This window comes from Sceloporus occidentalis, unplaced genomic scaffold, assembly GCF_023333645.1.
Source record: "Sceloporus occidentalis isolate IW3139 unplaced genomic scaffold, rSceOcc1.0.p SCAF_5, whole genome shotgun sequence".
In the NCBI taxonomy this organism is placed as follows: domain Eukaryota; kingdom Metazoa; phylum Chordata; class Lepidosauria; order Squamata; family Phrynosomatidae; genus Sceloporus; species Sceloporus occidentalis.
The window spans coordinates 32,541,804-32,568,880 of NW_028316985.1; the positions used below are offsets into that span (position 1 = coordinate 32,541,804).

The 27,077-nt window shown below is 45.2% G+C and overlaps 1 protein-coding gene across 1 annotated transcript in view; it reads right to left on the reverse strand.

Annotated features, from left to right (window-relative positions):
- PVALB (parvalbumin) overlaps positions 1 to 26,330 on the reverse strand; it is a 33,897-nt gene extending 7,567 nt beyond the window's left edge. The window contains exons 1-3 of the mRNA XM_089526748.1: positions 26,226 to 26,330; positions 12,650 to 12,724; positions 1,893 to 2,025 (exon numbers count right to left, since the gene is read on the reverse strand). Of these exons, the coding sequence (XP_089382874.1) occupies positions 1,893 to 2,025; positions 12,650 to 12,710 (194 nt within the window). The 5' untranslated portion in view covers positions 12,711 to 12,724; positions 26,226 to 26,330. The remainder of the gene's footprint in view (positions 1 to 1,892; positions 2,026 to 12,649; positions 12,725 to 26,225) is intronic.
- Positions 26,331 to 27,077: the final 747 nt, after the last annotated feature.

A 27,077-nucleotide genomic window follows, 5' to 3' on the forward strand; every position in this document is an offset into this window, starting at 1 on the left:
GCTTCTCTGTGACCTCCTTCCTGGCTTCCCTGGCCACGGGGAATGGAAAGAGGTTGCAGGAAAATGGGTAAGGAGGTTGGGCTGGGGACATCAGGGCCAGGAGAAGCCAGTGATGGGCCGGGTCATTGGAGCTACCCCCCCTGTCAGGAGCAAAGGCTGGGCTGGGGGCAGAGAGGCCAGGGAAGCTGGGCTGCCAGGGTGGATTAAAATCTGCCCTGGTTCCCACTTAGGCTGAATCAATTTATTTCTAAATAAATCAATTCAGCCCAAAAAACACCCCATTTTATCAGCATCTTTTTGAGGTGGGTTAAATGGGTAAAAACCATGGCTCCCCTTTCCAAATCGCTTCAGCGATTCGAATTAAGTGGGAACCATGGTAGTTTAAACCAGATTGTATCGAATCACGATCCAGTTTAAACCATAGTGGGAATAAGGCCAATTTTAGCCATTCTCTTTCAGCTCTGAGAAAGTTTTTGAAAATTGCAAAAAAAATTTTTTTTGGGAAGACTATTAAGGCCAGGACGTATTTGGGGCAAAGTTCACATGCCCCCCCCCCCTGAAAAAAATATTTTCTTTGCCAAAAAGTGTGAATTCTGTGCGGTATAAGTTCTGAACTGTAAAAATTCTTGTCAGTCCAAGTTTCTTCTCATTAGGGATTCGTGGCAAGCAAGAAACATTGTTTCTGATCATTTAAAATATAAAAATTCCTTCCAGCTCTGCTACTGGAGTCTGAGGCCTCATTCCCACTTACTAAATAATTCAGTTTCTAATCCGAATTGATAAATCAGTTCAGCAGCAGAGCTGGTTCACACTATGTTTGAGCCAATTCATCAATTCGGATCAGAAACACAGGGCATGGAAGAAGGAGTAAGAGGAAGAAGGTAGGAAGAGGAAGGAAGCAGGGCCAGCTGCAGGGAAAAAGCTACTCACTGCATGCCAATTCCCTCTTCCTTCCTTCCTTCCTTCCTTCCTTCCTTCCTTCCTCTTCTTACCTTCCTCCTCCTCCTCCTCCTCCATACCCCCCCACCGTGTGCTGGTTCCCTCCTCCTCCACCACCACCTCCTCCTACTCCATGCCCCCTTTCCTCCTTTCTTCCTCTCCCTACCTTCCTCCTCCTCCTCCTCCTTTTCCCTCTGGCCATGGCCTTCTGCCATCACTTGCCTCTCCATCCCCAACCAGCTGTAAGGAGAACACTTTTCTGTCTACAGCACCCAGAATCTCCCTTGTGGCAGGGGGGCATGGAGGAGGAGACGAAGGGAGAAGGCTGTGTATGGAGAGGCAAGGTTGTATACGGAGGGAGAACGCTGGGATGGAGGGAGAAGGCTGGGGAAAGAAGAAATAAGGAAGTGGCAGCAGCAGCCATGGTCATTGCAGCTGATAGCTGTCACAAGCTGTCACAGGGAGCGGATTCAAATCTGCATGGTTCCCATTTGGGCTGAATCGATTTATTTCAAAATAAATCAATTCAGCCCAAAAGAGATGGAAAAAACAGCATCCTTTTGACAGGGGTTAAATGGGTTAAAAGCATGCCCCCCCTTTCCAGTGTTTAAGAGGGTTTAAGAGCCCTCCTTCCGACCACCATCTTGAGGGGGAGAGAGACCTCCGAGAGAGAGCAGATGTGCTGGACTTTCCCCCTTCCCTACTGTCATTCCCTTCTCCTTTTGTGTCTTGTCTTTTTTAGATTGTAAGCCTGAGGGCAGGGAAATGTCTAATTCACACATTGTAAGCCGCTCTGATAGCCTTGGCTGAAGAGCGGGTATAATAATAATAATAATAATAATAATTATTATTATTATTATTATTATTATTATTATTATTATTAAACCATAGTGGGAATGAGGCCCATATTTCATCAGGTACATGGTGTGAGAGTATGCTAATATTTTACTTACTTCAGTTCATCTTCCTCAATGAAGCCACTTCGATCTTTGTCCAGCATGTGGAAAACTTTCTGCAATTCTTCTTTGCTCTTCTTTTTCAACCCCACCATTTCAAAGAACTTCTTGTGGTTAAAAGAGTCAGGAGCTGTACGAAGATAAAGAGTTTAGCAGGGGGTTAGACAGTTTACTTTGGCACACTGTTAAATCTCTGCCCCTATAGAGGGCACAAAATCTATTAGTCTTCATGACACAAGGGCTGGTTTATATGTGTCTATTCACAAGATGAACCAAGACATTTTGCTGGCTTAGATGAAAGACAACATAGTTCATTCCCCTCCCCAAACCTGACTATGGCGGTTTACAGACTGCCCTTTTGGGGTGGCCTGCACCCACCCCTTTCTCCGCCGGATAAGGGGCCTCAGCTGCCACAGCGGCAGCCTCTGAGGCCCCGATCCGATGCTTTCCAGGCCACGGGGAAGCGGCAAAAGGCCGCTTCCCTGCAGCCTGGAAAGGGGTGTCCTTGGGGCTTCGTGCCCCAAGGGCACCCAATGGCAGCGGGGACAAAGAGAAAGGGGCCACTCAGCCCCTTTCTGATTTGTGTCCCTGGTGCAGCCATCTAAAGGCTGCGCCCAGCGACACAAAGCTGGAAGTAACTCTGTTTCAGAGCTCCTTCTGGCACTGTGGAAAGGGCATTCCAGGTGCCCTCGCACGGCACAAGAACATCACTTCCGCGCCGCTCCGTTTGGAGGCGGCGCGGTCATGACGTCCCAATGGCAGCACCCATGTAGAATGGGTGCCGTTATTTTGTACGTACTAGGTACGTACTAGGGTTAGGGCGTCTGGAAGGGATGCCCTTTCCTAACCCTAGTACGTACCTGGTACGTACTTTGCGTGCGTCTGGAACGTGCCTATGATTCCTCCCCTTTTTGCAAGTCATCATCACTCATTTGTTGCTGATCCATTGCTGATCCATCATTATACCATTATTACTGCACATTTTTGCATTATTGAGAGGTATCTGTCAATGCGAAATAACAACAGTACAGTGTGCCCACGGCATACGCGGGCGCGCCATACGCGGTCTTGAGCGTATGCGCTCAAGCCGCGGGGAGCGCACGGGGCAGAGCGTCCCATTCAATTGAATGGGGGCGCACCCCCATGGCATCCTGTGCGCTGCTGCGCCGCCACGCTGCCGTGCACAAGCCCCATTGTTTCCAATGGGGCTTGAGCATAGGCGGAATTCGCCTTATGCAGTGGGATCCGGAATGGATCCCTTGCGTAAGGCAAGGGCCGACTGTATAACAACAGATCAGCAATGGATGAGTGATAATGTTGTGCAAAAGGAAGAGGAATAAAAGGTGCTAATTCCACCCCAATTCCATCATTAGCGCCTTGTGCAGCAATCTCTTATTCTCATTTGTGACCATAGTACTCCTGCCACAACCATAAATGTCCCTGAAACTCACCTTAAAAGCCACTCAATCATCCCAAGCATCCTAGTCTATGCTACTGGCAAGTGGGATGCTGCAGGATGACACAGCCATTCCTCTGGTCACATCATTTCAGTGCTCTGCTCACCAGCAGCACAGACTTCAATTCCTTGAAATGGCTGACTGGTTTTTAAGGTGGATATCAGATGGGGAGATATTAGTTTCGGGGCACAGTACAAGGTGTTGGTAATCACCGTTAAAGCCCTACATGGCTTAGGTCCAGCTTACCTAAAGGAACGTCTCCTTCCATACATTCCACCCCGCACACTCAGGTCCTCTGGGACGTATTTCCTACAGACTAAGAAGACCAGATTTGCTGTGGTTACCCAGAGGACTTTCTCATCGGCCGCTCCTAAACTTTGGAATGACCTACCGGAGGAGATCCATCACATAACTTCTCTTGAGGCCTTTAAAAAGGCCATCAAGATGGATCTCTTCCGGCGGGCATTCCCAGACTAATACATGGGCCCTCTCCACTGTCCCACAACTATTCCTTCTTTGACTCTCCCTTAAACCACCTCATTGCAATGGGGATTAAATTTTATTGTAATTTTTATTGTGATTTTGATAACTGACTTTTATGCTGTTGTATTTTAAATTGTGGATTAGGGATTGCGTTATTATTTTACTATGTTTTATTTTGATTGCAACCTGCCCCAATCCTCTGGGGAGAGGTGGGCTATAAATAAATATTATTATTATTATATAGCATAGACATAACATCAAGGCTATGTGTTTGATGCAAGATTTTAGCCATCATTTTTTTTGCTCCAGAAACCAGTTTTCTGTGCCAAAATTCCATTTTCTGCTCAGAAAATAGATTCCCCCCCCCCAAAGATACCATGTATTTTTCTTCACAAAATAAATCCATTGCAACACTTAGGGACATTAGAATGTGTGCGTGTGTGTGTTGTGTACTTTTGTTTCTGACCTATGGTGACCCTAACATGGGGTTTTCTTGGTAAGGTTTCTCCAGAGGAGGCTTGCCATTGTTTTCCCCTGCGGCTGAGAGCTTGTGATTTGCCCAAGGTCACTCAGTGGTGAACCTCCACTTGGCTATGAAAGCTCACTGGGTGACCTTGGGCACATCACAGACTCTCAGCCTGAGGAGATGGCAATGGCAAACCCCCTCTGAAGAAATCTGCCAAGAAAACCCTGTCATAGGGTCACCATTTCCATAAGTTGGAAATGACTTGAAGGCAAACAAAGCACACATACCCAGTAAGTTTCATAGCTGATCAGGGAATCGAACCCTGGTCTCCAGAGTTGTAGTCCAGCTCAAACCACTATGCCATGATTACTATATAAAGAAAAACTTGTGCAAACTTCTTGCAGATTTATTATTCTTCCTAACTCAGTTCCTCAGTTCTTGGGAAATCTGTTTTTCGATCTGGGAATGAATAATTATGAATATTTTTTCCATCCCCAACCTGAAGTTTTTTTTATGTTTCTCAGCTCTGGTACAGTTCCTAAACATTCAGCCAAGAAGCTAGAAGGGGAAAATGTCTTTTCCCTTTTTCTGTTCAAGTTGTTCATGTACTCCAAATGCCTAATGCTGGCCTGTATAAACCAGAAGTGGGAAAGAAATGGTTATGAGCTAATCATTTAGGTTGACTGAGGGCCAAACTAGATGTGACACAGTGGAATTAAATGATTTATGATTAGATTTTTTCTGTGCTGGCTTTCCCCAAAGGTCCAAACCAGTGGAGAGCAAGAGTGAGGGAGAGGCAAAATTTAGACACAAAGCAAGAGAATAATATCATTTGGAGGAGAAATATAGCAGGGCAGTACTCATTATTACTCTAGTTGTCTTAATGTTCCTATCTCAAAACGACCTGACTCATACCCAAGCTGGTATCTTCAAGATGTGTGTGAGAACAACTCCCATCACCCAGCTCATCAAGGTGTGGACATACTGGGAGTTGTAGTCCAACACACCTGGAGAGTACTGGGTTGAAGATGTTTCCCATGTGCCAGGCTGGGCAATTGAGGACCTCCAGATGCTTTAGTCTACAACTCCGACCTAGCAGCCTGCCTGGTTCATGGTAAGGGATTCTGGGAATTGCAGTCCCAAAACATCTGGAAGGCCACAATTGCCCACCATTTGGAGGGCCAGCTGGGAAAAAAATAGAGTGGAATTAAATAGGAATAACAGACAGACCCAGAATGTAATAGTGAGATGTCATTCCAGTAATGTTGCCAGGTATTCAAATTAGCATCAAGGAACAGTCAAAATTCATGCCATGCAGCGTTGAGAATCAGGAAGTACCTCTTAGCAGGTTTGTGCTCTACCTAAATACCATATGGAAATTTTGATTTAATTTAACTTAGCTGCATGTTTTGTTGTAAAATTAACGTATTTTCCAGATTCATAAATTTCATGTCTTTATGAAATTTGTTGTTGTGTGCCGTCAAGTCCTTTCCAACTTATGTCAACCCTAAGGTGAATTTTTCATGGGGTTTTCTGGGGCTGAGAGTGTGTGACTTGCCCACGGACACCCAGTGGGTTTCCTTGCTGAGTGGGGAATCAAATCTTGATCTCCAGAGTTGTCATCTAACACTCAAATGCTAAACCTCACCCCAAAATACATGATTTGGGGGGATTTTATTCAGTCTATATGGAAGGAGAAGCTTTCCAGCCAGCAAATAGGCAACATCCTTTCTAAGAGACTCTGACCAGACCTATCACAGACAAGCTTCCCAGCCCTCAAATAAAGGCCATCTCTTACAACAAGGGACATCTGGCAATGCTGTCTAGCAGTTGGAGGATCCCCCCCCCCCCTTGCAACAACTGTCATGGCTCAAAGCTATGGAATTCTGGGCACTGCAGTTTGTTGTGGCACCAAAGCAGAAGTAATCTGCTTTGACACCACTTGAATTGCTATGGCTTAGTGCTATGGCATTCTGGAAATTGTAGTTTGTTGTGGCACCACAGAGCAGAAATAATCCAGTGTGACACCACTTTAACTGTCATAGCTCAGTGCTATGGAATTCTAGGAATTGTAGTTTTTGTGACACCAGAGCAGACTTAATCTGGTGTGCCACCACTTCAATTTCCATGGCTCAGTGCTATGACATTCTGAGAATTGTAGTTTGTTGTGGTGCCAGAGTAAAAATAATCCAGTCTGACATCACTTTAACTGTCATGGCTCAGTGCTATGGCATTCTGGGAAATGTAGTTTGTTGTGGCACTAGAGCAGAAACAATCCAATCTGATACCCCTTGAACTACCATGGCTCAGTACTATGGGATTCTGGGACATTTAGCCTTCTCTCAGTTGTAGTTTTGTGAGACATTTAGCCTTCTCTGTCAGGAGATCTCTGGTGCCACAACAAACTATAATTCTCAATATTCCATAGGCTTGAGTCACGGCAGTTCAAGTGGTGTCAACCCGGATTCTTCCTCCAGTGCGGATACAGCCACAGTGACCTCTAAGTAATGCCCTGATTAAGCAGTGCCTTTCTCTCTGGCCCTGCATGCAGTTCAAGAAGGAATCAATGAATGCAGGAGGGGAAGCAGAGGAGGAGGGAGCCGTAAAGGAAGGAGTCAGTCCTTTCTTAGAAGGTCTGCTCTCCCACCCATCCTTTCATTTGCTTCATTCCTTCCTTCCTTTCCAGAGCCATTGCTTGGAAGCAGAACACAAGAGAGAGTGCTCAGCTAAAGAAAGTCATTGAAGCGAATTCCTTTTGCTTCCAGTTTATGTAGGCGATCGCTGCAGCTCATGGGCTAAGTTTTCCTTTCAGAGCTCCACTGCAAGGTCACTGCAAGGGCCAGAGGAAAGGAAGGGTGAGTGTTTAGAGGGAACAGGTCTCCCTCCGGGTTTTAGGGGGCAGCATCCCATTTGGAACAGGGTGTCCAGATGTCCTGACTGCAAAGGAGGACAAGGCACCACAAAAGGTAGGACATTCCAGAAAAAAATGGAGGACATGACTACAGAAAAGGTCAAAAGACTACTCTATCAATTTACACTTCTTAGGGTTGCATGCACACAGAAATAATCTGGTTTGACTGCACTTGAACTGCCACAGCTTTGCTCTGGTGCCACAACAAACTACCATTCCAAGAATTTCATAGAATTGAGCCATGGCAGTTCAAGTGGGGTCAAACTGGATTATTTCTGCAGTGTGGATGCAGCCTTAGTCATGCTCAACATGGAGAACATTTTAAAATTCTTCCTGGATATAAGGCTGAAATATAGAATATTTCCTGGAAAAGGAGGATATCTGGTCAACCTGTGCTCAAAGTAGGGCAACAACAGTTCAAAGGCATCCCCAAAGATTGTTTAGGGGAGAGATGTTGTTAACTGAATTCAAATGGACCCCAACCCATAGCTGTCCTGAGGATGAGACATCTCCAAGACTCCACTGGCTTGGAGATTGAGGCCCATGACCTCCCTAATTGAATCTTTGCATCTGGCATGTGGTCTTCCTTCTACCTTCTATCTTTCCTAGCATTATTGTCTTTTCTAATGTGTCATGCCTTCTCATGATGTGGCCAAATTACAATAGCCTCAGTTTCCTCATTTTGGCTTTCAGAAAGATTTCAGGCTTGATTTGTTCAAGAATCCATTTTTTGTCTTTTTGGCCTCCAATGGTATCCTCAGCACATTTCTCCAGCACCACGTCGCAAATGCGTTGATTTTTCTTGTCCAGCTCTGGTCACCACAATTCAAGAAGGATGTGGACAAGCTGGAGTGTGAACAGAGGAGAGTAACCAAAATTGTGAAAGGACTGGAAGTCTATGAGGAATGTCTTAGGGAGTTGGGTATGTTTAGCCTGGAGAAGAGAAGGTTAAGAAGTGATGTGACATCCATGTTTAAATATTTGAAGAGATGGCATATTGAGGATGGAGCGAGCTTAGTTTCTGGGGATAATCACATGGGAGAAAGGAGGGAGCAAAGCGGAGTGCTCCAATCCTTATCCCATTCCTATTGCATCACTCTTATCCCATCCTTCTCACGTTAGTGACGTGAAATGGCACCATCATTTTGTATTAATGGGAGTTTCTGTTAATAAAAAGTGACAGGGCCATTCCACTTCATTGATAGGAGAAGGACAGGATAAGCATGACATCGTATGATAATCTTTGTGCAATCACATGATAGAGAAGCAATTTGCTTCTCTCCCCTCCTTTCCCCCATGTGATAATCTCCTTAGTTGCTCCACAGACTAGGAGCTGAAGCAATGGATGCAAGCTACAGGAAAAGACATTCCATCTCAACATTAAGAAGAACTGACAGTAAGAGCTGTTCAACAGCGGGACACCCTCCCTCGGAGGTTGGTGGAGTCTCCTTCTTTGGAGGTTTTTAAACAGAGGCTGGATGGCCATCTGTCGGGAGTTATTTGATCGTGTATTTCTGCATGGTAGGGGGTTGACTTGATGACCCTTGCAGTTTCTTCCAACTCTATGATTTTATTATTCATCCTATCCACTTTCTTCACTGTCCATCTCTCCCATCCATTCATGGTGATGGAGCATACTGTACAATGGTTTGGACGATTCTAACTTTAGTGCTCAGTTGTTTATTTTTACATTTTAGGATCTTGTCTAGAGGGGAGATACTGGGCTACATATATTTGAGAACTATAGGTAGAGGTTATGATAGATAGGAATGCATCTAGGAAATCATCCGCTATCCAGTCTCTCTCTTGATCTCTGTCGATCGATCGTCGGCTGACTTAAGGTTCCTCGAAGCCTCTGGCTAGGTCTGCAGACAAGGAGGTGGTGAAGAAGCCTGGATGGCTCTGGGCCTTCTATTTTGGGGATAAAGATGTGATGGGCTAATCGGTATGCTCAGGAGGAAGGGACAAAATAATTTGTATCACTAAACCCTACAGTCACCTTTTCCCTCATGCTTTTAAAAGTGGCCCCAACTTCCAGATCACAAATAATACATTCGAGAATGCAATTCTGGGAAGATGTAATTCTGGGCTGTGTAGAGTCCTGATCGAGGAAAGTAGTAGTGCTACTCTGTTCCATTTTGGTCAGACCTCACTGGGAATACTGTGTCCAGTTCAAAAAGAATATGAATAAATAACAAGCTGGAACAGGGCCAAAGGAAGGGTGTCCAAGATGATAAAAGGTCTAGAAACCAAGCCTTGTGAGGAACAACTGACAGAGGGGAATAAGTAGCCTGCATGGTGTAGTGGTTTGAGTGTGGATTAGGGATGCATCTACACTGTTGAAACAATGCAGTTTGACACCACTTTAACTGCCATGGCTCCATCCAATATCCTACAGAATCCTTGGATTTGTAGTTTTGTGAGACACTAGCACTCTTTGGTAGTGAAGGCTAAAGACCTTGCAAAACTACAAATCTGGGATTTCAAAGGATAGAGCTACAGCACTTAATGTGATGTAAAACTGCATTATTTTTGTAGACACTACAAACCCTACAACTCTGGAAACCAGAGTTTGAATACTCACTCAGCTGTGGAAACCACTGGGTGACCTTGGGTAAGTCATATTCTCTCAGCCTCAGAGGATAGCAGTGGCAAACCCACTCTGAACAAATCTTGCCAAGAAAACCCCATGAAAGGTTCACCTCAAGGTTGCCAAAAGTCAAAAACAACAACACTATGTAGTTACCTTTAAATATCTGAAGAGATGTCATGCCAGAAGATGGAACAAGCTGGCTAAAATTCGAAACAATTTATTCAAATTACAAGAAAAGAGATTTCACCTAAATATCAGGAAGAACTTCTTTACTGCAAAAACTATTTGACAGTGGAAAAGCAGCCTTGTGGGGAGGGACTCTCTTTTTTTGGAGGCCTTTAAGCAGAGTTTGGAAGGCTATCTCTTGGGAGTGTGTTAGTTGTCTGCTCTTGCAATACAGGGTTAGTCCTTTCCAACTCTAAGATGCTGTGATTCTAAAAACCTGTTTGCAGGAGGGTTGCTTTTGGGATGTTTCAATCTGCCAGTTTGATCCAAAGAGCCCAGAGAAATAGGCGCAGGAAGGGCAGGTCCCTTGAAGTGGGGAAGGAAGCAGTTGCCTCTGCAGCCTTCCCCCAACCTGTTGCTCCTTTAGATATGTTAGGCCAAGGGCCCCTATCATTTTCTTGTTTGCAAGATGATGGGTGTTGTAGTCCAACACAACTAGAGGGCACCACATTGGGGAAGGCCACAAAGGTCACTCCTACTGGTTTCCCATTGGGAGACCAGGTTCAAGGGAAGGCAGGTCTCCTGCTCCTTTCATACTAATTTTGCAGAAGAATGAGATTTCAGCTTTCAGGCTGCGCCAAAGACCTTAAGAGGCTGCCTTATAATGAGTCAGGTCACTGGCCTATCTAGCAGTTCTCCAGGGGTCCAGTAGGATTCCTCCTAGCCCTTGGAAATCCCTGGCTTTTGCTGCTGGCCACTCATCCAAATGCTAACTAGTCCTGAACCTACTTAGCTTCCAAAATCAGAGCAAATGGGTATCTTCCAGGGGTGCGCCGACGGGTGGGTGGGTGGGAAATGGGATCATTGCCCTCCCCCTCCCCAAAATGTTCCTTCAGTCCCTGGACGTCTGACATTGCAGTAACTTAAAACTTCAGCTGAGGCTTTAGGGAGAGACAGTGGAGGCATTCAAAGAAAAGAGGCAGGCAAAGTTCCCAAGGGGAGGCCAACGCAGCAAAGAGAAGAGGCCTAGGTGTGACTGGTTTTCAATGTCTCACTCTCTCCGTGATGCTAGAAATGTGGTGGTTGAAGGACCAATGTCATTTGTGTGGCAGAATTTGTATTTGGAGGGGGAGCACGGCCTTCCTGAGTCCCTCCCCAGGTATACCCTTGACCTCTTCAAGGTGGTGTAATGCCAGTTTCTCGCCTAATCGGGTATGAAAGAGATGGGAGCTCAATTTTCTGTCCCCAATCCCACCACCCTGGGTGCCTCACTGTAAAGAAGTGAGGCTGGGTGCCATTGGTGAGGACTTCCTGAGCCATTCAAGTTTGCTTTGAATATCACTCAAATTCCAAATCGGTGGCATTTCTACTTGGAAAAGAAAGAAGGAAGCCTACAGAGGAAGTTTGGCCAGCTCAGCCCACCACAGCTGCTTTTGCAGCCCCATTAACAACAACAACAACAACAGCGACAGCAACAGCGACAGCAACCTGTACCCTAGCATGGCATAGTGTTTTGAGCCTTGGACTAGGACTCTGGAGACCAGGGTTTGATTCATTGCTCAGCCACGAAACCCACTGGGTGACCTTGGACAAGTCACACACTCTCAGCCTCAGGGGAAAGCGAGGGCAAACTTCCTCTGAGCAAACCTTGCCAAGAAAACCCCAGGATAGGATCCTCTTAGGGTCACTATAAGTTGGAAATGACTAGCACACCACCACCATCCCTAAAAGGCAGGAGCGCATAAAAGGCCGGGAAGATGGAGAGGAGGAACACCGGTTCTTAGAAAGTGGAAAGGATCGTGGAAAAGAAATATTGCTTTCCTTGCTGGGAAATAGTGCTGGGATGGAGGGCTGTGGGGCGGATGGTGTGTGTGTGTGGGGGGAAAGGTTCTTAGAAAGCTGGAAAGGCAAGAGGGGGGAAGGTATTGCTGAGATGGAGGGATGTGGGGCGGTTGGGGGTGGTGGGGCAGAGGAAAGGAAATTTTGTTATCCTTGCTGGGAAATATCCTTGCTGAGAAACATTGCTGGGATGGAGGGATGTGGGGTGGTTGGTGTGGGGTGGGGAAAGGTAACATGTTTTTTCTTGCTGTGAAATAGTGCTGGGGTGGAGGGGTGTGGGGCAGTTGGAGGGGTGGTGGAAAACAAATATTGCTTTCTTTGCTGGGAAATATTGGAAATATTGCTGGGATGGAGGGGTGTGGGGCGGTTGATGTATTAAGTTGGAAAGGTAATATTGCTTTCCTTGCTGGGAAATATTGTTAGAATGGACGGGTGTGATATGGTTGGAGGGCGGAGGAGGAAATATTGCTGGAATGGAGGGATGTGGGACTGTTGGGGGAGAAGATATATATATATATATATATATATATATGGTGGGGGGATATTGCTAAAGTCTTGAGGATGACAGAGGGACCACAACTTGGGAAAAGGTCTCCCTTGGTGGCAGGGGGTTAGACTAGATGACCCTTGGGTGCCCCTTTCATCCTCCCGCAGTGGTTCTGGGGCATCAGACTCCAGGGCTCCCCTTGCCAGCCAGGTCGGGAAGGAGTCAACCGAGGACGCCTCCCTTCCCTGGCTCAGCCTTGCCCCGCTTTCCCCCAGTCCTCCTTTGGGTCTCTTTCTGCCGGAGCCCAGGGGGCCTTGAGACCCAGCCCTGCCAAGCCCCGGAGCCAGGCTTACCTGCAAAAGCGCCCACCGCCTTCTTGATGTCGTCCGCTTTGAGCAAATCGGTCATCGCCATCCTGGCAACTCTTTCTGGAGGAGGAAAGAGAGAGAGAGAGACGGAGTAGGAAAAAGTGGCCCAAAGACTGAATGAAGGTGGAGGCAGCAGAGGAGCAGAGGGATGGCAGAGGGAGGGGGAAAGGGTGCCCTGCTCTCCATTTCTGCTCATATGACCAAAAAACTGCAGTGCCGGGCGGGGATGGGATGGCATGGGATGGCACACCGGGTGAAGGCTGGCAAGGTGCCAGCCCTAAGAGGCAGAAAGGCTCCCCTGGCACTCCCTGACAGGCAGAGAGAGAGGGTAGTAATAAAGTCTTATGACTTTTGGATTGGGACTTTAGGAAAGCCACGTTCCAGTCCTCGTGGATTGCATCCGCACTGCAGAAATAATCCGGGTTGGCTCAAGGCTATGGCATTCTGTGCCACAACAAACGACCATTTCCAGAATGCCATAGTCACTTCCAGCGGTGCCAAACCGGATTTATCTGTAGTGCAGATGAAGCCCTTGAGCCACTCAGTTCGCTGGGTAACCTTGCGCCAGTTTCTGCTTCACTCCTTCCCTTCCCCTGTTTCTCTCCTTTTCAGGCTGACGTGCCTAACTACCTATAGGCTGAGCTACCTAAATGCACCCGAGGAAATAGATTTAAGTCTTTGAGAGCTCACACTGCTAACTTATTTCTTTCAGTCAGTCTCAAAGGTGCTACAAGATCTCAAGATCCTGTACTACCTTACAGGATTGTTGAGAGGATGTGATGGTGGTGGGGAAGGTGGTGCTGGAGGACTTCCAGTGTAGGAGGAAAGGTGGGATTTAAAATGGTGGGAGGTTGGGTGGAAACGTAAGACCAGCATGTTGTAGTGGTTTGAGTGTGGGACTACAACTCTCGAGATCAGGGTTCGATGCCCATCTCTGCCGTGAAACTCACAACTCACACATTCTCAGCCTCAGGGGAAGGCGATGGCAAAGCTCCTCTGAACAAATTCTGCCAAGAAATCCCCATAATAGGTTCCCTTTAGGGCCACCATAAGTTAGAAGTGACTTTATGGCACACACAACAACAAGAAATCACATTTCACAGTTAGTGCAGCTTGACATGACTTTGACTGCCATGACTCCATTCTGGCCAAGAAAACTGCATGATCGCCTTTATTGCCTTAGGGTCTCCATAAGTTAGAAAGGACTTGAAGGCACACAACAACAACAAAATGGTGAAAATGTATATGTGTTCCTTGATACACAGGTCCACATAAGTGACCTTTGGTCTCCTGGGGAAGGATGGGAAGCTTGGGTAATGGTGCGGATGGTGCATGCCATTTGATTCTGTTATCAACACAGTAGACACTGGATCTACATTATAAAACTATTGAAACTGGCAACCACTTCAACTGACATGGCTCCTTCCCGGGGAATGCTGGGAGCTGTAGTAGGTACTTGGAATTTTCTGACATAGAACTCTGATTCAGGGAAGCAATCTAGAACTCTCTGGCAGAGAGAACTGGAAGAGTGGAGACAGGACAAGGGGGCCATGCCAAGATTAGGCTGGCAGTGGATGAAATCCTGGAAGGGCTAGAGCGGGTGTGGGGGGGCTTATTCTGCAACACGGAATTACTTAAGCATATTTCCAATAAAATTTCCAATAAAAGAAACACATTCCTTCCTCCCTGTTTCTTCTTCCCTTCCTCCTGGGTTCTGGGCAATGAGACCCAAAGTTTGACCTTGTCAGGAAGTTGCAGGTGGAAGTGACTGGCTCAAAGTCACCCAGAGAGGAGACTCGAATCCAGGTCTTGACCTCTCATGCTCTGAACTGCAGGAGTCTTATTTGCTAGTCCTGTTGTGGTGAGAATTTCTGCAGGTACAGCTTTTCTGTCTTGGGTGTGCTGTTCAATTGCAACCTTTGCAACTATTTCAATGATGGGGTGGGATTGATGGTCTCATATTTCTAGGTATCTAGTCACCCTGAATAGTGTTCAGCCTGTTAGCAAACCAACCATGGTCTTAAAAACATGGGTCCAAAACACACTGCAGAAATGATCAAGTTTGAGACTGCTTTAACTGCCCTGGCTCAATGCTAGGGAATTCTGGGAACTGTAGATTTGTGAGACATTTAGCCTCCCCCATGATAGAGCTCTGGTGCCACAACAAGCTACACTTGCCTGGATTCCCCAGCACTGAGCCAGGGCAGTCAAACTGGATTATTTCTGCAATGTGCTTTGGACCAAAGAGAGGGAAACAGAAGGAAAGCAAGACAATTGCCCGCAAGTACTGTGATCAAAATGACAATCCTTCTGTTAAAGAAGCTGCAGTCTTATGCATTCTCACTTAGGTAAGATCTACACTCGACCATTTTGGTTCTGAAGCACTGCAGTGGAAATGGTCTTCCTTGCCAATATAGTTGCTTCTTTGTGGGCACCCCTTAATGCAAGGGAGGAGACCTGCTGGCCCTCTTCCAGCTGCTGCTAAGCCTCCAGTTCTCACCAGTCTATCCAGCATGGCCAATGACTGGCATGATGGGAGCAGTAGTACAACAGCATCTGGAGGACCAGGGCCTCCTCACTCCTACTTGAATGAACACATTCTGGAATGCATCTATATACAGTAGTTACAGCAATTTAATACCACTTTAATTGTCATAGCTTTATCTTAAGGAGCTTGTTACTTGGACCTTGGTATCCTCAAAATTCTCTCTGCGAGAGAGCTCTAGATTACTTTTCTGAATTAGAGCTCTATATCAGAGAATTCTAAGTACCTCTACCTACTACAGCTCCCAGCATTCCCCAAGAAGGAGCCATGTCAGTTGAAGTGGTAGGAAATTTCAATAGTTGTATACTGAAGATCCAGTGTCTGCTGTGCTGATAATATAATCAAATGACACACATCAGTGCATACCATCACCACACAATTTCACTGAGTCTTAATATGGCAGAAGAATCAAAAAGTCCTTCTGTCTGGTTTCTGCCCATAACATAATTGCACAGTGTTTAATGACCACATCCATCTATATGCATATATGTATGTGTGGATATATGTATGTGTGCATGTATATATACACATACATACATCTCCTAATTAAACCCCCCAATTACTTTAACCTTTCCCAATGGGGATAATTTGGAATATGGCCACCAACACCCTATCTTTCATAATTTCATGGTTCTGAGACAAGGGCAGAAGGACAACTTGGCGTACTTTAGATGCTTATGACTACAGCTTTCCATAAGCACTGGTCACAGGTCATGCTGGCTGAAGGTGATGGGAGCTGTAGTCCAAAACACTTGAAGGGCATCAGGTTTCCTCTCCTTGCTCTGAACATCTCTTTTGAGATAGTTTGACCAGAATCCTGTATGATGCCCTGTCTGCAAATTGTATTTTTGGAAAGATGCTCTATGATACTACTCATTTGATTTTTCAGTCCCTTCTTAATATTTTATTTATAGCTATTCTACACTATGCTCATACTTTCATCCAAGTATCCATCACAACCCCCAAGATTCCTTTCCTGATGGGTCCCAGCCAGTTCAGAGTCCATCTGTGTTCATATGTGTTGAAGGTTGGGGAAGAGAGTAGAGGGCATTTCCCCAGTTTACATAGCTTCATATTTACTTGTTTCTCATTCACTCAGCTTTGGAGTTCTTTAATGTTTCTGTTTTTCACCATCCTATCACCTGCAGACTTACCTACTTCTTTATTTGGCTGTTATCATCTAAATTATAATTTCTATGTGTAGATTTAAAAGTGGTAGTCCTTCACAAAACAGGTAATTTAGGAATTCCTTTTCTTTCTTCCCCCTGTTAAGATCAGCCTATGCACTTCTATCCTTTTTTATTCTCTCTCAAAGGTGTTACAAGATCCCTTTGCAAGCTGACATTTAATTTATTACTAATCTACAGTAGCATATGTCCTTTTACTCCACAACTGCTATATTCAGTTAGCAATCTTTCATAATTTTCCTAAAAAATGTGCTTTTTAAAAAAACTCAAGGTATATAGTGGGATGATCTAAACATGATGTAATGGCTGGAATGGTGGACTAGGACACTGGGAGATCAAGGTTCAAATCCTCATTCGACCACGGAAACCTACTGGGTGACCTTGGGCAAGACACACTCTCTCAGCCTCAGAGGAAGGCAAGGGCAAACCCCTACTGAACAAATTCTGCCAAGAAATCCCATGATAGGTTTCCTTTAAGGTCACCATAAGTCAGAAATGCACACACAACAACAACAATCCACATTTCACAGTTAGTGCAGTTTGATGTGACTTTAACTGTCTTGGCTCCATTCTGCAGAGTCCTGAGCTTGGTAGTCTGGTGCTGGAGTCGAGAGCACTAGAGCTCTTTACCAGAAAATTTGAAGCACCTAACTAAATTATACAAATCCTAGCATTCTACAGGATGGAGCCATGACAGTTAAAAATCATATCAGACTATTAAAATAGTTTTCTGTGGATATAATTGTGTTTTGCTTTGTGTGTATGCCTTCAAGTTGCTTATTAACTTATGGCAACCCCATTAATTTAATGGGATTTTTTTAGGAGGTAATACTCAGAGGTGATTTTGCCAGTTACTTCTTCTTTCGAAATACAGTCTATGGTAGCTGGTATTTGTTGGTGATAACCCAACCCGCCCAAGTAATAACCAGGTCTGACCCTGCTTAGCTTCCAAGATCAGACAGGATCTGGTGCTGTTAGGGTATTTAGGCCCTACTACAGTTGTCTGTATCCATGGATTCAGCTAACCACGGTTCGAAAATATTCTCACACACACACACACACACACACATTCTCAAAAGCAAACCTTCATTTTGCTGTTTTCTATAAGGGGCATCATTTTACTTTGCAATTGTATTTAATGGGACATGAGCATCCATGGATTTTGGTATCCACAGGGGATCCTGGAGCCAAACCCCAGCAGATAATGAAGGCCCTTTGCATGTTACTAAACTACATTTGCCTGCCTGTTTGCTGAAGTTTTCTAAAAGTCTGCTGACACAGGCCTTCGTTTAAACAAATCCATGCTAAACATCCTTCTGCAAGTCATATTCTTCCATAGGCTTGATAATTCTAACGAATACAGTGGACCCTTACCTTATGCAGGGGTCTGTTCCGGACCCTCCCATGTAAGGCGAAAAACACATATGCTCAAGCTGCATTCAATATAATGGGGCTCGTGCTTCCAGCATGCGCCATTCATTCTTTTGTTGCGCTGCTTCAGCGTAAGCTGAAAGTTGCATATAATGTGCCCATGTATAGTGTGGGTGCACTATACTGCATTTTTTTTACAGATTTATCTATAATCAATATTTTATTTAATTATTATTTTTAATTTATTAGATTTATATCCTGCCTTTCTCCACAAATGGGATTAAAGATCCCTTTTCTAACAATTAGTATTCTGCATCATTGAACAACTTTTCCCTTCAACTTCAGAAGGAAACCTATTCCATATTTTATTCGAAGTCCAGCAGTTTCATAATGGAGAATTTAGATGGGTACCTGGACTAATTCCTTAATCATTTTGTGTTTATCGCTAGCACTTAGTAAATAGATAGTTTCCTTATACTGAGTTAGGCCATTAGTCTGTCTAGTGCAGTGCTTCCTACACCAACCTTCTCTACTGGCTAACCTGTCTAGGGATGATGGGAGCTGTAATCCAACACATCTGGAGGGTATCGTGTTGGAAGATTCTGGTCTACACCATAAATCATCAGCTGGTGGGTTGGACCCATTACTGAGTCAAGATCTGACCTAAGGTGAGTTACAGCTATGACACTACTACCATGCACATTAAAAAATAATTTTAAAAATTGGTCTTCTTTGGGCTAAGACTATGTTGGAAAAGGCTGAAAACTGTTGGTACATTGGGCATAGATATCTGTCCAACATGACCAACAGTGAACTCTGAGGCAAATAATTGATGCAAGTCTTCCAGTCCTCTTCAGTAGCAATCCTTTCATGCCTTTACCGTCTGAGGCTTCAGCCACCTTACTGTCCAGTTTCTTGTCCTTGATGTTTGAAAGTTGTTTGACCTCATTTTTAGCAGCTCATTCACTGAATTCTTCTCCTCTCACACTACTGCAAATTCACAGCCACACTGAACAGGTCCTATTTAATTTTGTTCTTCCAATTTGACCAGGGCAATTAAAAAAGCTTTCTTGAACTTTCTTAATTCTCCTTGTTAACAGTGTCAGTGCCTTCTGAGCCATGTTTATACTTTTACTTATCATTGGTGTACATTTTGAATTAGCCGCTTGGAATAAATGATCCGCCTCATGATTCTTCATATTCCTTTTAATGTTTGCTTTGTTTTTTCTATTAGATGTTTCCACCTCTTAAATCCAATGGGACAATGCTAGTCTTCTGACAGCTTATCACATAGACATACATTGTGTTTAACAGCACTGTGTCTACTGTTCCCCCCCCCAAGTCCCCCAAGAATATCTCCAAAATTTGGTCAGAAAAATCATTTTTGTGCAATGCCTTTGAAAATACTTTTAAATGTTAAAACATGCTACCCTAAAACACCTAAAATAGCTAAAAAGGTAGCTAGGAGTGGGTGCAATTCATTTTTGGTCAGCAGAATGGGAATTATTTGTTTTCTAATCATCAGAATGCCAAAGGTGGCAAAAACCCAACCAGGGTACCCCCCTGGGCTCTGGAGCATGTCCATCATTCTTCTAAAGCCAGATTTACTGCAGCTACATATTTTGTGTATTTTAGAACTATTTAACCCAATCAGTGTCAGGGCAGTTGGCCAACCATTAGCAATAGAAGCAGTAGCAGCTTTGCTAGGCATTATGAAATTGAAAAAATTTTTACAAATGACCATTGAAAAAGGATGGCTATCCAGGTGTCCATGGAAAAAGGCGAGGAGGAAGTTAGAAAGATTAAAACAGGACAAGATAATAAACAGACACAAATTAGACATTAGAAATGACAACACTCAAAAAACCACTTGCAGGACATTTCTGTCTTCCTGGACATACAGTAAGGGATTTACTGGCCGCAGTTCTTGAACAAGGAAATCACAAAGGACTAGAAACAGCTGAATTGAATTGTAATCACAACTTCGAATCTATTATCAAAGGTATGTGCAAAGACAATGGTTTCATGGCGTACTACATATATTAATGCAAGAGTCCTCACTACAGCACATATAAGGATTCTTCTCGGAGAAACTGGCTTTTGGTAAGCAGATTTATGCTTTCAGACATCAACACTAGCTGACCATTAAAGATCTGAAGGACCTGTATCACCTTGCCTAGCCTTTGAAAACTGAGAGCAAGGGATATGATTTGCATATTTCTGGATCCTATTATGCTCTATCTCACTTCCACATCTATGTTTAATACCCGAGCCCTTAATACCAGTCAGTATTGCACCTGAAGGAGTGGGCTTATATCCACGAATGTTCATGCTTAAATAAAAAAGTTCGTTTTAAAGATTCTGGCACATTCCCTTTTCTGTCTCTCTCTGATCCTCCATTTTAGGTTGTAAGAGACTAACACGGCTACTTCTTTGACAACATAAAATGTGTGGTATGTAGAAATAAGAGACCTGGAGAAAGACCTCTCAGAGGAAGATTGGGTGGGGGATGAGTCTTAAGAAACCCTTTGAATACAGATCTTTCAGTGTTCTGTAAAACAGAACAATTATCAGCAGAAAGGAAATTCAAAAAGTAATAATGGGGCAAAGAGGAATACAAGAAGAAGCAGATGTGGCAAAAACAAGAAGACATATCCCTGACAGTGGCAGCCAGTGGTTCCTATGTCAGCTGGATGGTGAATCTTCTCTGGGGTTTAGTCGAAAATTGAAAGGAAGTATCCAAGGTGCTGAAATTATTTTGGGGATAGTGTTCAGCTCCTTAGAGACTTCTTTTACAATTTGTACCAAAATCTTGATTTGCCACCACACTGACATATTAGCCATCAGTCACTCATTCTATTAGAAAGTGTGGATTCCCCACTCGTGATCTTGCCATTATTTAACACTGCCTCCTGAAATAGTTTTACTGAGCTGCAGTTTGCAATGCCAAGCCTGTTTGCATCCCAGGGGAAGCAAAACTCCTTGTACTGACTTATGCTAATTTAACCCTATACCAAGGGGAGTCAGGTCACTCAAGGCCAAAAGGCTCTCATTTAATCTCTGCTTTAGTCAGTTGTCTAAAGATGGATGCATCTAAATTTCCCCATCCTTGTAAGAGAGCAGCGCTACTCCCTGGTTGGACTAAGGTGGGATTAAGATATGCCAAGGCCCTAAACAATGTAAAGTCTGAGAGAACTCACAGAAATCTTTCAAAAATGTGTGCTCTAATACAGGATTGGGCAAACTGCAGCCTATATGTGCCTCTGGTCCATATGCAGCCCACCGGAAATTCTTACAGCTCCCCAAAGCCCTGCTGGTTCTCCTTATGTTCAGAGACCCTGCACCTTGGAGTTTAGGGGAGAGAGTAAAAATTTCCTAGATTTAATCAAAAGCCACTGGCAGATAACACCAACATACATATCCCAACTCTAAAAATTGGTTAAAACTAGAAACCAGACATAAATTGCAGTTATGTTTTGGCTGCTCCTTAACCTTTTAAAAATTATTAATTTTATACTCTGTAAACTTCTGCAGCAAATAGGTGGGAGTTAAAGGGCTTGAGGTGGGCTGCATCCAGTTATATTGCAAAATTGCTGCTCTTGGATAATTCCAGGAATTGGACATTGTATTTTTTCGCTGATTTTGTCCCCATGGAGTGGATTGGCTGTTCAGGGGTTCCCAAAGCTGCAAAATGAACTTGGGGTTGCATGAAGCCAGGAGCTTCACCTTGCCCATTGGGACTTTAGCCTATAGCTTACTTAAAGTGTGCATAAATCTGTCACTGTGTGCACTAGTAAACCAAAGAACAAGAGAAAGGCTTAATGGGAGCTAATAGGTCTTTCTCCATGTACTCAGTGTGAAGTCTGAGACCTAAACAAGGTAGGTTCTTGGAAGGAGCATGATTGAAAGATGCAGAAACTCTTTCCAGTGCCTACAATCAATCCTGGAGAAATATTCCAGCAAAAAATGCAGTGAAGGGGTTTTGCAACCAAACTGTGTTGAAGGTTGGGGAAGAGAGTAGAGAAAGTGTGAATCACTAGAAAATATTAATGCTAGGAAAGATAAGAAGACAGAGAAGAATGCATAGCCTTAATTAAGGAGGACGTGACTTTAAGATCTAAACAGACCTGTTGAAAGTAGGGTGTCTTGGAGATAGCTCATTGTTGACTTGAAGGCAGTTAACAACAAACTCTAGCTGAGAATAGCAATAGTATTCAAGCATATAAATCTATGGCATTAGGAAGTATAAACAAAGAAAAGGAGCAGAAGAAATAATTTTGTGAAACTCATTAAACCATATGACATAATCTGGTTAACAAAGACTTTGGCGGGTTATAGACCGCCGCTTTGAGGCGGTCTGCCGCTGCTGCTGTTTGCTCCGTGCAGGAACCGCAGCAGCCACACTGCGCGGCTCCCGTGCAGAGCAAAAAAGGAGCTCCAAAATGGAGCTCCTTCTTGCGGCGCCTCTGTGACGTCGTGAGGCGCCGCTGGCGCATTCGCGACATCATAGACGCCGCGACACGTCTGGATGCTATGCGTCCGATATGTAAACATGGCAGCCCCCATGTGGAAGGGGCGCCGCCATATTGTACGTATGGAATACGTACTAGGGTTAGGGGGGTGCGGAAGCACCGCCCCTTCCTAACCCTAATACGTATTCCATACGTATTTTTTGGTGGTCTGTAACCCGCCTGAGTTCCCTTAAAAGAGTCTCCTTGTTTTGTTCCATGGAGAAAAGAAGACCTACAAAATAGAAGAAGCACTTGCTGTCTTCTACAGATGTAAGACAGGGTTGGTGAATCCATAGTTCTTTATATGCTGCTGGACAGCAACTACTGTCAGTCCCAGCCAGCTAAGCCAGTGGTGGGACATGATAGGTTTGTAGCTGCGTAACACTTGGATGTCCATAAATTTCCCAGGCTGATAGTATGCAGGCTTTCCAAAGGTAGCAGAATTCCCCATTTACCAGAAAAACACCTCAGTGTGCAAAATGGATCTCAAATCAGAAGTGTGGTGTAGGGAAGGAAAGTTTTTAACAGCAAACAGGATGTAGCTTGTGAGCAGGACACCAGCAGCTCCATGTATAAAAGTTGCACAGATTTCTTCCCTGAAGCCCTTCAATAGGAAGGAGAATAGAGATTTTAAAGAGGAACAAAGAACACTGGAGATCACCAGAGAAAGGGAAAATATAAATGGAGACTGAGTGGGAAGGGAACAAAGAAAGAGAAACAGAGGCTGGAAAGGGAAGCAAGAGAAAGGAGGAAGAAAGAACAGGCACAGACATGATGGACAAACGGATAACAGAGAGAAAGCAGGAGCTTGACTCTTGTCTAGGTTTGTGTTGGCTTGTTTGTGCTGGTATTGCCTTGACTCTGGAGATCTTGCACTTTGCTGGAGTGGGGCTTGGGGGGCTACACTAAAGAGTTTTGTGGTTACATACAGCCCATGAGCCAAAATCCCTGCCTTAGTTCATGCATCCTTTTTGCTGCTGAAATCAACTGCACACTTCGGTGGGTTTTTTCCCTACTAACCTGGTGAGACCACAACTTAAATGCCTGGATTTGGGGTTACAGAATCTTCTTTAGCTTTTCCTGAGATTGGAAATTTACTTTGTTTGGATTACAGTCCTATTCTTCCCCCTCTCCTCAGCCAGCATGGCCAGTATTTTGGGAGATATTGTCCAGAAGAGTAATTTCCCCAAGATCTTCTCAAAAGCATCTCAAGGTGATGAAATTCTTACTTTAAAACTCTGCTCCTCCATGTTGAGAATGTGTGTGAGAGAGACAACCAGAGGGAAAGCAGCCTGCCTCTGCAGTAGCACCTGTTCTTCTCTACTACACACCCGATACTTGTGGCCCCTCCTTGCTCAGGCCTTACTCAGCAACCCCCTGGACTTGAGACATCTCAGGTCACAGTGCATCAAATCTTTCCTTGACTGGCAGCCAGAAGCAAAGATGCTCTGGTTCCTTCTGCTGCTGACATCCCTCCTGCTGGCCCCCCACTTTGCTGAAGATGCAATTTAGGTTATGCTTCCTTAGCCCATCCTAAAGTCAAGAGGCCAAAGCCTTCCCTGCCAAACTCACAGTGGCTTCCAAAAGGATAGGCCTTTGGGTAGAGAGCCAGCCCCTGACTTCAGTAGAACAAGGAGAAGATGTCCCCATAAAAGGAAGAAGGCCACATTTTGAAATTAGCATGTAAAAGGGGTGGGGGTGGGGAACCACTTTGAACAGAAGCAGTTGAAACTGGTATCTAAAAAAGACACTCCATAAAAAGCATTAAGCTTGGAGGGATCCCATAAAACCATTTTGCCCAGACTGTAAAATGATGTAAGTGTGCCACTGCTATGCTCATCATTCACAAGTGCTATCAGACTAAAAAGATGGTGATGACAGAAGATCAAGAAGGGTAACTGCTTCTTCCATGCCCATACAATCCCATCTGTGAATTATCAATGAGTTAACAAAAGGGAGAAATTAGAAAGACAGTCAGGGATTGGGGAAAAAACAAGCAATAAGCAGATTGAGATCATCGCTGTTTTTCTTATCTCAAATGATGTAGCTGATGATTAGGCCACCTTTTTCTTTGGTAAAATAAGGACAGCAAGAGTTAAAGAGTTTGACATAACTGTTCTTTCAGGGTTGGAACTTTTCTTCAGGCTTCCAAGAACAGATGCAAGAAAAAAAGTGACATACCCTGCACCTTTTGAGGAAAGGTGGCAACTGGTTTCATAACCAGCTATGGCATTAAAAATGATTTTGCTTGATATCTGGCATCTTTGCCCCTCTCTCCAAAATTATTAGTTGAAAAAAGACAAGTCTCTTTGCACTTGTAAAAGAGGCAGTATGAAGGTTGGGGAAAGTTAACAGGACTTTGCCACTTTTTCTCCCAGCCTTAGGCTTCAGTTTTAGTTTTAGAGAGTGGGATCAGGAACTTCTGGGACTCCTGAAGGACCACCACTGTGTCCACTGAGCATCACCAATGGGCAGTTCTCTCTTTGGAAATCTGGGCGCTCATAAAATTCCTTACTGACATTTTGTGAAACAAGCTGCAAACTTTCAGACCACACTTGATGCCTCATCCACTCCAGCACCAGATAAAACAAATAAGGCTTGTGAGAGCAGCAAGCAAGAGCACATCAAGTCAAAAACAGACGGACAGAGATCTACACTTTCTGATGACGAATATTATAAAAGCCCCAGAAGCACAACCAGCCCCAGGAGCTAGCAAAGCCAAACAATTAAGAGACAAGGAAGCTTTGGGAAAGTGACCTTTTTGTTTTTTGCCAGATACCTCTCAAAATCCTCCAGCCAGCATAGACCCCAAAGTGACTTTCCTCAGCTCTTAGAGGGACAAGACTCCACTCTGAATCAGAGGAGGGAGGCTGGAGCAGAAGGGAAGATGCTCCAGGTTGAAAAGAGATTGTCCTTCATGGTCTTCCTTTGAGTTTTCAGCATCTCTGAGATCTGAGTTTCGACTGTCACTGTTTCTCTTTCCTGCCTATTCCCCCTTCTCGCTCTTTCCCCCTTTGGTTCAGAAGAGATCTGAACTAACACACATCCCTGCTTCATGCTATCTTTCTTTCTCACTTCCCAAACCTCCACCAGTCCCTTTCCATAGTTTCCTTCTTTCTTTCCTTGGGGCGGTCAACGCCACAAGTTCCCTGTTCATCCCTCCATCACCCACCTGTTGCCCAGACCTTCTTTGCAATCCCCTTGTTGGCGAATGGGATGGAGGAGCTCATATTTTTTTTCGATGGCACACTTTTACTTTACTTTTAGCAGGGGATGGCAGAATTTGGAAATGTTCCTTGGGGAACGGACGACAACTGCCAGCCCCTGGCAACGCTGGCTGGGGAATCATTATTACTAATAATAATCCCGGGATTCTGGGCATTGTAGTTCCCCCCAGTTCGGTTAAGTGAGTGGCACGGTCCAGGTAGAGAAAGGATGCCCTGTCGAGGCACAGTATCCTGGTACTCTAGAGAACATCTAGTGCATCCCTGTGTCCATTGGGCCAATCTACCACTAAAGTACCAGGTTGGGCACTAACAAAGTACCCCTGAGAAATTGGGCATTCACTAAAGTGCCCCTGACAGGTTGGACATCCACAAAATTACCGCCAAGAGATCGGGCATCCATTACAGTACCCCCTGAAAGGTTGGGCATCCCAAAAGTACCCCTGAGAAGTTGGGCATTCCTTAAAGTCTCCCTTATAGATTGGGCATCCCCTAAAGTGCCCCTGAGAAACTGGGCATCCACTGAAGTGCCCCCGAGAGGCTGGGCATCCACTAGAGTCCCCTTTAGAGGTTGAACATCCGCTAAGGTACCCCTTAGAAGTTGGGCATCCCTAAAGAGCCACTGAGAAGATGGGCATCCAGTCAAGTCCCGCTTGGAAGTTGGGCATCCCCTTGGAGCTCTTCTCCGGAGCCATCCCTGGCACCCAGCCCCATCCCTCTTACCTGTCGGAGGGCTGCGAAGGCGTCGGGGGCAAGGCTGGCAGCGAGGGAGGAGGCGGCGGCGGAGGAGGGCTGGCGCAGGAGCTGAGCCTCGGGGCCGGGCCCCCCCTTATATAGCCTCCCGCCGGCCCGGGCTATTTCGGGAAGGCCCCCCCCCCCGCCTCGCCTCGCCTTCCCCGGGGGGCCCTGCTCCTGGACGGTGTCGGATCCTCGGGGGCGGCGGTGTCACATTCACCTGGCCCCCAGCGAAGGGATCCAGCGGAGCTATGAATAGCCCTGGCACCCGGTGCCCCTCCAGGGCGGATGCAGTCCCAGCCAGTCCCTCTGCCCCCCAAACTCAGCCCTAAAGGGAAGATCTGTGTCCTCTGGATTAAGGGGGGGGGGGGGCGATACATGTCCAAAACAATCAGGAGGGGATGTGGAGCCGTGTTAGGGAATCCCTCCTCTGTTGGGTTTGGTCCTCCGGGGGAATCAGGAAATGTCATCCCTATTAAGTCTGTTTGCCTTTGGATTTGTTGGAGGGTGATTTTGTTGTGTGCCTTCCGCTCGTGTTGCGAACACGAAACTGATGCAACTTTCTTCGGAGGGGGTTTACCCTGGCCCTCCTCTGAGGCTGAGAGAGTGTGACTCATCAAATCATAGATCTAGATAAATCTTAGATTTCAATAATAGATAAATCATAGAATCATAGAGTTGGAAGAGACTGTGCAAGGGCCATCCAGTCCAACCCCATTCTACCATGCAGGAAGTCTCAATCAAACCATCCCTGACAGATGGCCATCAAGCCTCTGTTTAAAGACCTATAAGGAAGGAGACTCCACCACTCTCCAAGGGAGTGTATTCCACTGCCATACA